At 40.7% G+C, this 12,409-nt stretch overlaps 1 protein-coding gene across 2 annotated transcripts in view; it reads left to right on the top strand.

Annotated features, from left to right (window-relative positions):
• The first annotated feature begins 2,390 nt into the window (after nucleotides 1–2,390).
• The window catches only part of maml2 (mastermind like transcriptional coactivator 2), a 33,232-nt gene continuing 23,213 nt past the window's right edge, over nucleotides 2,391–12,409 (top strand). Inside the window, exons 1-2 of one of the 2 annotated variants that reach the window (XM_030745365.1) lie at nucleotides 2,391–2,594; nucleotides 3,122–3,708. In XM_030745365.1, the coding sequence (XP_030601225.1) occupies nucleotides 3,298–3,708 (411 nt within the window). In that variant the 5' untranslated portion in view covers nucleotides 2,391–2,594; nucleotides 3,122–3,297. Of the gene's footprint in view, nucleotides 2,595–3,121; nucleotides 3,709–12,409 lie in introns of those variants that run through there. The other variant, XM_030745366.1, reaches the window with a different exon arrangement.

Raw genomic sequence — 12,409 nt, 5'->3', positions numbered from 1 at the left:
AAAGAATGGGTTGCACTCAGGAGCTCAGTGAGTTCCAGCGTGGTACCGTGATAGGATGATACCTGTGCAACAAGTCCAGTCACTGCTAAATGTTCCACAGTCAGCTGTTAGTGGGATTATAACAAAGTGGAAGTGATTGGGAACGACAGCAACTCAGCCACATAAAACGACAGAGTGGGGTGAGCAGAAGCTGAGGTATATGGTGCGCAGAGGTCTCCAACTGTCTGCAGTCAGTCGCTACTGACCCTCAAACTTCACGTGGCCTTCAGATCATCTGCTTCCACCTCACCTTATCCATTACATTCTCTTCAGCAACTCCATCTTCAGCATCCTTTGTCCAATATATACGATTCAATTCAATTCTATTTATATAGGGCCAAATCATAACAAACACTTGCCTCAAGCTGCTTTATATTGTAAGGTTAAGACCCTACAGTAATTACAGCGAAAACCCAACAGTCAGAATGGTCCCCTATGAGCGAGCACTTGGTGACAGTGAGAAGGAAAACCATGGGAACCCCCCCCCAGCAGCCTATGGCCTATTGCAGCGTAACTAAGGGAGGGTTCAGGGTCACCTGATCCAGCCGTAAGTCTCAGCCTTATCAAGAAGGTAGGTTTAATCTTAAAAATAGAGAGGGTGTCTGTCTCCTGAATCCACTATCCTTCCTCTGTACAACCTCGCCTCTCTAACTTTGTTTCTAAACTGCTCACCTGGAGCTGTCCCTCTGATGCACTTAGTCTCCCTAACCCTATCTAATCCTGTCCAGTCTGGTCATCCCTAAATTAAATCTTAGCATCTTCAACTCTGCTACCTCCAGCTTCACCTGCTGTCAGTGCCACCGTCTCCAAACCATAGATCATAGCAGGTCTCACTGCCATCTTAAATTGCTACGAATATCAAAGTAAAATACCTCAACACCTCTCCCACAACAGGATGTACAGAAGTTAAATGTCTTCTGCCCTCTGTTGTGTAAGAAGGCAGAAGCATCCAGGTATTGATAAAACATTACACGAGCTAATTTGTTCTGTTTTTTTTTTTTAATTAGACAAAACAGTGGGTATACAGCAATATACAACACCAATTATTAATGCTCAAAAATTCTTTCCATACCAGAAACACATAAATGTTAGCTGCTTTAGCCATAATTTTACCCATACTGTCTGGGAAAGGTGCTCAAAGCAGCATTTAGAACCACATGATCAAATTATCATACTGAAATACACAAAAAATGTAAATGTGTTTCTACAGGAGGCTCCACAGCACCTCTTTTGTCCTGTCTGTCCTGGCTCAGGGAGGGCCTGAGCCTGGTTCTGCTGGAGGTTTCTTCCTGTTAAAAGGGAGTTTTTCCTTCCCACTGTCACCAGTTTATTGTGCTTCAGGATCATTTTCCAGTAATGGGTGGCCATGCCATTTCCCAGAAAGAGAATAAAAATGATTAATAAGCAAAACATTTCCTGGTCAGCCAAGACCCTGATGAAGATTAGTTAGCTGAATGACTGACAGAAACCTCTAAACATAATGAAATATCCATCATAAAGGTCCTAAAAAGGGGAGAGGAAAGAGATCGATAGATTTGTGACAGAGCGTTTTAAGCTTATATCTGTTAACGAGTTGGTGACCACAAGAGAAACCCACTGTCTTTTTTCATTATTATTATTCCTTTTAAAGGCTTCAGTGTTGAGCAGAACTGATTTACTCTTGAACTCTGTATGGACGACGGGCTCTCCCCATGTTTGTGTGGTTTTCCTCTTCCTTCTGCTTTACAGAAACATGCATCCTGTCTCTGTGAGTTTCCGTGTGATTCTGTGGCTCTGTCTTAATCCTTTATATCTCTGAACCAGATATGATTAACTTCAATCAATGAATGAAAGTGCAATGAATTGCTTTGAGAATGAGTAAAATTAAAACAAACCTACTTGAATCACTTTACTGATTTTTACATTTGAAGCCTGCTAAAGTAGGACTGCTTAGTCTGCTTGTTAACTCCAAAAAAGATTGAAGTTCTGGGTTAAACTAGCCTTTTCCTGCATTAGTTAATACTGTAAGTATATTTTACATTTGTGTCTTTAAATACAGGATGAAAAACTGTTCACTGATCTGATCGACCAGGTGGCGGACAGAACAGCAGCGCCGGTGATCGTCTTACTCATAACTGATTAAATAGCTTTAAAAACAGAGGTCACATCACGATCATTGAAACCATCGATTACTGTCCAAATTTAAAATCCATTAATAAGATTCCTTCCTTCCTATCACCGCTCATGCCTCACCACACAGTTCACCTTTTACTCCACTAGAGTGTGTACTGGAGCCCTCTACGTCCACAGGAGTGTATCATGTCAAAAGAGGAATGTTCATACAATAAGGGTCTGTCTAAGTAGCTCCGCTATTGCCTCGGCGTACCACACGGACAAACGATTGTCAATGGACTATTTGAGACGGATTTCAGTCTGCTTCTGCGACGGTTCCCTGCGTTTCGGCTGTCTGGGTTTTTTTTTTTCCTTTTTTTTTTGTTACTTGTTTGCAACCAAATTCCTATCCGGATGGAAAGGAGAGCCACAAAGAGAAAGGACTAATTTCCAAACAAAATGCCGTGAGTCTTGAAGTTTAGTGGATTTTGTGTGTTTGGTGGTTCTTATATTTTTGCAGCCGGTCGCTCTCACTCAATTTTTAGTCGATAACGTGCTCTCGGACTTGGATTTAATAAGAGTGCTTCAATATTTAGATAAAGTAAGCTGAAAATGTAGCTACTATGAATATACCGTCAGTGAGACTGAAGTTGTGCGTGCCGTGGTTTTGAATTATCTGAGGGATTCATATTGAATATAACCTATTTATCTGTGAGCAGAGCTCCAGTCGTTAAGCAAGAGCGGATTCATTCCAGCTGCGGAGCCTTTCATGTTTGTAAATCATTTCACGTTTAATTATAAGCTGACAGAGCCGATCCCCCGAGGAAAAACTAGTGCAATTCTGTAACTTTGAGACTTTTAATGCATGTTTTTAATCCACGTGGAGCATAGCATGATTTTATATGGCGCGTATCTTACTTTAATCTTTTATATCCTTTCGTTTCCGATCAGTTTGACGAGATAATTGTGTCATATTTCAACACATTTACAGGCCACATTGACTCTTTTCTCTGAAGTGACTAAGTGAATGCAGCCGAGTGTTCTTCTTTATCACATGGGATCACTGCGGAGTCTTTAGGACGTCTTGTTTTCTTCCATGCCCGGACTGTGGTCCAGTATAAGCTCAGCGGACCTCAGTCTTTATAAACTTGTCAGGGACCTGCGGGCATGGGAGAAGCGACCCCCGCTCAGTCTGCTGCAGGGACATACGTACCCATGTTGGGTGTTGGCTTAGGAGCTATGCCCGGTGGGGTCAGCAACGGGCCGGTGATGGCCACTTCCAGGGGCTCCGCGGTACCACAACTGCACAACGCCATAGTGGAGCGTTTACGCGCCCGGATAGAGCTGTGCAGGAGGCACCACTCTACCTGCGAGAACCGCTACCAGAGAGGTCAGGCCGAGAGCTCTGACAGGGAGCACGAGAGCACGCTTCAGCTGCTCAACATAGTCCACCAAGGTCCTGGGAACCGCAAGGCAAAGGGTAGCCGGGGATCGAACCAGCAGCCACCAGAGTACAGCAGAGCTAACGGAGAGCGAAAGGGCTCAGACGGTGAGCAGAAGATCTCCACACGCATAGCGGTGAGTTTTTTTTTTTTTCATTTTTTATTAACATCAGTGATTAAGACTATTACAGTGACGCTTGTGGCACTGATGACGATACGGTAATGATGGTGATGATGATGAGGGTGGCAATATGTTGTGATGGGGATGGAACACCTAAATTTATGGCCATAGTTACAGGACCACAACACTCAGACCATGAGATTTATAGACATGTTTTTACCACTGGTGTGTTAAAAATCAGCTGGGAGCTACAATTGCCTCAGAGATAATGTATCAATAAATATTTCTACTCCAATAACTCTGCTGTGACTATTAATGGAAAAAAGTTAAAGCTTTGTCCAAACTTACAAGGCAGTCAAATACATACCAAACACCATAACAGGCACAAAAAGTTCTTGATTAAAGGGGCCCTTAAGGTAGATGACATGATACAGAAGCATTAAGCTTGTTTGCAAAGCAATCCAGTTTGAGGAAATGGTTTTGGGGTCATTGGGCCATGGGGATGTTTTGCGTTTTCTGCAAACCTGTACTGTGCAGCTGATCCAAACAGAGGGATGCAGATGCATTCTGTGGTTTGTTTAACCCATTTAATACACTGTTATCTAATTTTTTTTATGTGCACAAAATTCACTTTCCCTTTTTTTTTTAGTCTGTCATGTCTGGCAGATCTTGCAAACAGAACTGTGATCTGAAAGCGTTGTTGTGCCAAACATATTTGCTATTTCAAGGTGAGCGCTATAGGTTCTCTATAGGCTTCTCTTGTTAGTGTGTGACCCCTTATTTTATTTGAGTTCTTTTTAGCATACTGTGTGATGAATTTTGCCAGAGCTGACAGGCTTAAAAATTCACTTTCCTTTGTTTCACATGTATTAAAACAATTCTCCAGAGGATGTTACCTGTTATTGGTGCTGTGTGGATTCTGTGTTTCGAAACAAGAGGGTTTTTTTTTTTTTTGTTTGTTTGTTTCTAAGTTATTCTGTTAAGACAGAGAATCGAGTATTTGCATGACATTCTGGACTACTGAGAGTACAGGAAAGTGTCCCCCCCCCTAACAGCAGAGCCTCACAAAGAACCTAGGTAGGCAGGATAGGAAAACTTAACTGTGCTTTCTGTGTGCCTGGTAGCGCTGATAGGACTGACTTCCTGTATGGCATCTGTTAAGGGAGCAGCCACTGAGATGTGAGATTTATTTTGTTGTTTTCTTTCATTGGGCATGGGGGAGTTCAGCTTCTAGCCCATTACTTCTCAAGCAGCATTTCAGTATAATGTCAAAAGGGTGAAAGCTCGCAGATGTTCTTTTTCAAGATGTGATGAGATGCCCGGTGGAAAAATAAACAACGTAATATATATTTTTCCAGTAAGGCTTTAAAAAGGCAGTAATGATTGTTCTGTAATTTCATTTATTGCCATCGGTGGAACTGAGCATGCAACGGCATGTCATTGGGTTGTTTTAGCTTATGATTGAGCAAGACATTCACATGCAAGAGAAGTAGATTCTCCACGGGTTAGTGTTAGTTTAGCATGCACTCGGCTTTCGACACATTCGTGCTGTTAGGTGCAGTAGAGCGATGGCAGTGGAACATGATGAGAGACAAGACACAACTTCATGGATTATACTGACTGTCTAAAAGAGGTCAGGGAACATCATTATCATGTACGGTTTCATTTTTACTGACTCTGGAGTAGCATGTTCTATTTAAAACTGATGAGTGCAGCAAGATGGTGAGGAGGAAATGAAGTCCTGGCGTACATGTTTATATCAACCCTGAGGTTAATGTTTTCGCAACTTATAATGATCGGGTGGAGCACAACTGCAGCTATTGCACAAATCCTGCTTAATGCTCGTGTACTGCATCTATACAGCATCCATACTGGTGAGAGCTGTCTCTTAAATAAAAATGAGCAGATTAAGTAGAACAACTCTTACAGCCAAAAAAAGTATTTATAATCATCTGCGGCTGTAAAGACTGAAAGTTGTTTTGAATATTTATTGGGGTTCTGCAGAGTTCACTGTAATGCATTCTTCAGAATTAAAAAGTAAGACATCTCAAATGGCCACATCTGTGCATGTTATTGAGTGTTCACATTGGAATTTGAAATGTATACCGAGTTAGGGGCAAACAACACAATGGATTATGACTGGCTGGGAGTGCAGAGCGAGCAGCAGCGCTTAACAACGGTGCTCATTGAGACCAGATTAACAAAGGATATTCTTTTAGATGAAATTGGAGAAATCTGAAAGAAGAGATGAGAGCATACTTATCGACTTGGAAAATCATTTTCCTTAATGCGTGGATGAACTCATTGAAAGCCTTTGGATATTCATATTTTAGATTGTTTTGGTTTTTTTTTTTTTTTTTCTTTCATTTTTTTTTCTCCAGTCCTTCTCTTCATACCTGTATCAGAAAATGCATTCAGCACAGAAATAGGTCACACAGTAGTGCTTACAAAACATTAGCCCCATATTACAATGAACAGACATTCAGTTTCATCAGATCAGGATCCAACAATCATCTTACATTGTCTGTCAACGATACAGATAGTGAGTACAAAAATGAAAGGCTTAACAAACAATGATACAGCCTTGCTGCATACTAGCATGCCATGTATTGCCATGCTGTATTATCATGTGTTTAACAAATGGCTCACTAAGCACCTTCTTGATAGATTTGCCGGCCATGAAGCCGTTTGAACCACAAGGTCCCCGTATAAATGTTTAGAGCCACTGAATACATTTCCTGCGTGTGTTTACTTTAAGTCAAACAGGCCTTGAAAAAGCAGTAGGCGAAGGATGCCTGGTGATTAACAGTGTTATGAGGATGGGGAGGATTTTGCTATTACTCAGTCTTGTAGTGACAGATCTGGGAAGTAGACTCATAGAGCAGCATGAACACAAAGTCCTCATATGCTGAATTGTTTTTTTATTATTCGAAACGCTGTTTGTCCACCACACAGGTATTTTGTAAAAGCTGTAGCGTGAGTCATCCTGGTCAATTAGCGGTTTAAAACAAAAATCATGTAACCACAGCCAAATCAAGCCAATGAGTGCTGGTCATCTATCATATTTCCTGTGACTGTGTGCTGTTAACCCTGCAATAAAGGCACAAAGCCAAAATATTTTTTTGGCTTCGTGTGTTAGTTTGGCACAATTACCTTGGCAAACTTAGTCAAAATTGGCAGTTGTAGTTGTTTGGACTTGTAAATTTATGTCGTTTATTCTACAAGCTAGACAGGTACATAAAACCATTTCGTTTGGCAATTTTAAAACTTGGAAAGGAAACTAATTTCCGCTCTTCAGGATAACCCTTTTTTTACTATGAAAATGGCAAACACGAGGGCTTGTTGTAATGCTGGGTAGTGGTTGGGAGCAGTTGAAACAACCCCAGTTGTGTAGCGCTTTCTATGATGTTCCTAACTTGAAGATCACGACGCCCACAAAGAGGCTGCGAGGTTAATCTGAGGGATTGCAGAGTGATTTATTAGGACAGGAAAGGGAAAAAAAATACTAATCAAAAAGTTGTTTACTCTCTCAGGCTTTGAACTAATTTGGTTTTTGCACAAATGCTTGTGCAGCACTGCACTTTCGAGTTAGTGCATCAGCTAGCTTGCCTCTAATCCCAATAGAAGATTTTGCAGCTAAATTCTTTCTTCCATATTGTAGCAGTAAAATACTACACGGGTCAAAATTTAAAGTTAATATTCTCTATTAGAAACAAATCCTATTGAGTTGTAAAAGCTCAAACAGTTTCTAGGTAAGCAGTGGAATGACAGCTTACTAAAATATCACACAGGAAAGAAATTCCTTGCACTTATTCGCGGTCATGTATGATGGAGTGGATATTATGTGCATGTGTGCGACTGCGGGATGGGGTGTGTGCTGTGTTTTCTGGCATACCCTGTTTGGCTGTTGAACAGCCTGAATGAGATGCCGGTGGTCTGATCCCAGCCTGGCTCGGCAGTGATGTGAAACAATTAGCCCAGGTCCGTGGGGGCCACCCACTGTGAGGCCCACAGCTCTACCCAACTCCGTGGATGCAGAAAGGGATCCATGTTCATCCCACAGATCACTTCCATGTTGCCACGGATAGGATACAGTTTTTCTTTTAGGAGCAGCTAGCTGCCAGTTGGTCTGAATGCTGAATTACTTTAAGTCCCCTGTAGTGCCGAGTGGAAATTCTGTGGGTGCTGTTTATTGACAGCACGGCTACACTTTAAGCCTGATGTGATTAAGCTTGTCTCATTGTGTAGACCGTTAGCTGCTAGATGAGCTGAGCATCTCATAGTGCTCTGATTAAAAGACATTAAGATAGGCCTCCATATACTGTAGTAAAGCCATCTGTTAATCTCCCCTTTCTATTTGGGATTAGTCTTCATTCCAACTTGTGGTTCAATTCTACTTATGTGTAGTACTTAAAAATACATTTAAAATGTCCTATTATTACATTTTTTTTAGTTGCGATAATAAACATCTACCTTTAGAATGTTTATTATGTGTTCAAAAGATACTTTGAAAGACAAATCAGTTTAATCAGTAGGGTGTTCATTGAGCAGTTATATTAATAATTAACAAATTAATAATGTGACTTTTATTGCGTAAATGCTGAAAACTTGGATGGATTGAAAGTTTTTTGAATCCAAACACTTCTGGGTTGATATAAAAGCTTAATCTAAGAAAGAAATGCAAACGCTCAAACGTTTCCAAGTTCATTGCAGGCAGTAACATCTTTTCAGATGTATGACTTCCTCATACAGGCGTCTACCAATCACTGGATGAATTTGCTCTACCAATCAGATGGTTGGTGGGTTGATTCCCTGGCTACTCTTGTCTGCATGTCAAAGTATTCTTGGGCAAGATACCGAGTTGCCCCTGATCCAGCGCTTGTATGAAGGTGTGTGTGTGATTAGGTGAATTTGCTTGTAGTTAGAGTAGAAAAGTGCCATATAAGTACGAATCCATTTACCATTCATATATAAATGTGTGTTGGTTCTTCTTGCACAGGAGCGATTGCTACATTTTTGCTCAGAAAACATTAAAGCAGCTTTTTACAGTTAAACATTCAGATTTACTGTCTTATGTAATGAAAGTTGAAGCATGTTACACTATGTTCTGGACACTCCAGAGCATATCTGAGGGCAGTTCATAAATTTTCGGCACTAAGTAGATGTACTCAGGCACATCTTGTCCTCAAGGAATGTGGGATGTGGTATGTTAATATGAAACAAGGCTAATGCTGTGGCTTCCCTTTTTTTTTTTTTAGGGGTATTACTCTAGGACATTTGTTGTAGTTCATAGCTACTGTATCATCTTTTTGGTTAAATTGTGCATGAGATTAAAGTCTGTGGTAACATTTTATGATAACATCAGCTTACATACATTCTAAACAACTTTCTACTCATAAATTTTGTGATAGTGATTGCTGTGTCCTCAAGGGAGGGCGGGATACAAGCTTCAACAAGTTTCTGTTCTGGTATCCCATGAAGACACCAGATTTTTAAGTGGCACAAGGAAAGTTCACAAATGAGTGACATTTCTCAGAGGAGCTTTATTTATTAATCCCTATGATTTATGTTCATGTTTACTGAAAATGTCATAAATTATTTTTGGTCTTATAAGCTGCAGATTTTAATATTATACTGTGTCACAATGTCAAGATATTCAGCACATTGCAGGTTCTAGTCCGATGATGTTTGGATATGTCAAATTAAATTTTAAGTGGATGTCCAAGAGATTTTTTTTTTTTTGTTGGAGAAATCTTTAGTGCTAAGCAGTTTTGTAGTGTGTGTGTGTGTGTCACTGCATCCGGGAGATCTGTGGTTTTTTTTCTTTCTTGTCTGTTGAGCCACAGTAGCTGTTGCTGACTACCCAGCTCTGAACACTCCTGTTAATGCCAGAAAACATGCATCACTTCCTGTGCACCAGTGGATTTTTTCCCAGAAGGGACCTATGAGACATTCAGGTTTATGACAGCAGATGCAGTAAAAGCTCTCGTGAGCGGAGTATAAGTTACTTGTATACTAAGTTGTTCAGTGCGGATGCAGAGAAAAAGGTGAAACGTGTAATGGCCAGCTGATGGTCCTAGTAAAGATGCAGACTGGCAATGAACAACCAACAAAAGACTTGTCTGAAATTCTTTAATGTATTATTGATTAGATAGTGCATTTAATGTCACCTCTGTGTTAAAAGGAAAAAAATAGTAAAATTATATTTATAAATATGTTTCAGCAAATCTGGTGTCATGCAGCAGCAGCAGCAATGTGTTGGAAACTGTAAATCTGGGACAGCTCTGTACCTGGCAAGATTTGCAGCGCCTTGTCCTCCTTAAATGAGCGTGCTCTTTTTCTGGACTAATTTATATTTTGTTATCCACTTCCATGCTAGCAGAGAACACACAGGAAATAAAAATAAGAAGACAAAAGCATAAAAACATTATCGATAAAGAACGACAGAAGTTTCCAGACACCCAGCAGGGCAGTCAGGATGTGTGTCAAATCAAATTTATGGATCATGGGTTATACGGCATCTCCAGCAGCAGTGTCTTAAGCGAACTTCACTCCTCTCATCCCACTCCCCTTCTCCTGCATACTTCCACTCACACACACACTCGCACTCGCACACACACACACACACACACAAAACCCACTCTGCTGCACGCGTCCTTATGTTTTATTCAGCAGCCTATGGAGGGCTGTGTCTGTCTTTGAAGAGTGCTGCAGAAATCATGTACAAAACCCATCTCACCCATTTTGAGGGCTGGTTCAGTGTAAGTGGGTACATGCTCAGAAGAACATGCTCTTTTCAAAGTCCAGGTAGGCTGGGTCTTACCTGCCGCTGTTAGAGGTTCCTAAATGTCTGACCTGTAGGATAAATTTATCCTTTAGTTGTACTGGAGCCATTGCCAGCTAAAAGCCTTTCTTCTATAGACACATGCTTGCTATCCTTGACAGTGGTCCCCAGTGTCAAGTAGAGCTCGCAAGGCAACATCTTTACCTTCGGTTACCATGCTAACAGTGTAGAAAATCTCTATGATGAGCATCAGCTTTTTTTGTGTTGAGTCTGCTAATGAATAACAAGTGAAAGTGTTTGCCATTGCTTCATCTCACATAATAGGACTGGCTGTGATGTCATATGTGTAAGTCTCAGGCAGTAAAATTATTTTATTTAACAGAAAATTAATCCATGGTAATGTTTCACAGCGCAGCTGCTTTAATAATCTATTAAGCAGAAAGTGTCAGAACTGTTAAATTAATATTGTTTTGCAGCATTCGTGTGAAATCAGAAAATTATGTCAGGAATAAAAAGCAAACAAAGGCCACATGAAAACATGCTGAAAAATCAGGTGGTCACAATGATCGCAATGGGCCTGCGTCAATAAACGTGCGAAAGGTGATGCAGCTGCTCTATAATAGTGCAGCACACAAGATTTAACAGCGAGATAATGCCACTTATAAAATACAGTCTGATTACAACAGTAACTATGTTTAATTTCACTGAGTCGTAGAAGTAAATAGTGTCTCACGCATCCTTTGTTTACAGTTTGCAAAGTAAAGGAGTTAGGGAGTGGCAGGCAGTGGAACAAAACACTGTGAGGTCCATCCTTCAAAACTTACTGTTTTCTATCTATAATCAAACCCGGATCTTCCACTGCATACGATGGGGCCACCCCAGGCCACCCCTTTAGCCCCACCCCTGGTGCAGCTTTTATATTTACACCATATTTATTTAAAAATATACCTTGCGATATAATACATTTACATAAACTACACTTTGCCCTATTTTTGGAACTCCTTTTCAAAGTTGTTTTATTTTTCTTGTCGATATGTCAACAGCAAATTAGACTCTGCAACAGACCCTTATGAATTTGTGTAGATACTGTTCTGAATATAAATTACCCGATACTGACTGTGTTCATGCAAGTGAGCATTTCACTGAGTCGAAATGCCTCCAGTCCCAAAGGGTTTGGATTAGAGAGTCCCCACTGTATCCCTTTGTTGTCGAGTTCTGCTTTCAGCACGCTCCCAGTTGTTACCAACACATTGTTTAAATTTCAAGCATTATGCCGACCTTGAGATGCAAAAAAAAAAAAAACTCATCTATGTTATTGAAGTCATTGGGGAATTTTAGAAGGACTAATATATTAGTGCTCTGTTGTAGCTATTAAATCCACATGAAAACGAATATTTCATGGCTTTTCATCATGTGGAATCTAGACAGAAAAGTAGGTATCAAGCTCGGGGCAATCACTTAGCAGGCAAGGACCATGTTTATGTGCTTTTGTATCGTCAGAGGGGCCTTGCAGAGGTATCCGTTCATGCCTGATGTGATTTCTTCTGCTGAGAGAGCTCTTTGAGGTTTGTCAAGTTTTTCCTGCTTGACTTAATTGAAGGGAGGGCAGGATTGTGTGAGTGGGGGGAAAAAAAGAGGAGGGGTGGAGGGTAATGCCTTGGAGTGTCTTTCCACGAATACTTTGCTACCCAGAGCTGAAACTGGAACCCTGTGGGAACAAGCTTGTTCAGGTGTATTTCATGTGCAGTGCACTGAAGGTGAATTGAGGGGATGAATTGCATTCACAGCAAAACACAAGCAGTAGTTTGCTGTCCTGTTTACAAAAGAACAAGGCTTAGAAATCACGCCTCTTTAACCCAGTAATATCAGCATTTGTTTCTGGAAGTTATAATACGAGCAAACTTTAATGACCACCGTGCTTTTGTTGTCCAT

The sequence above is a fragment of the Archocentrus centrarchus genome, chromosome 13, assembly GCF_007364275.1.
Source record: "Archocentrus centrarchus isolate MPI-CPG fArcCen1 chromosome 13, fArcCen1, whole genome shotgun sequence".
In the NCBI taxonomy this organism is placed as follows: domain Eukaryota; kingdom Metazoa; phylum Chordata; class Actinopteri; order Cichliformes; family Cichlidae; genus Archocentrus; species Archocentrus centrarchus.
Note: the sequence above shows the minus strand (reverse complement) of the source record. Positions and strands in the feature narration are given on the sequence as shown.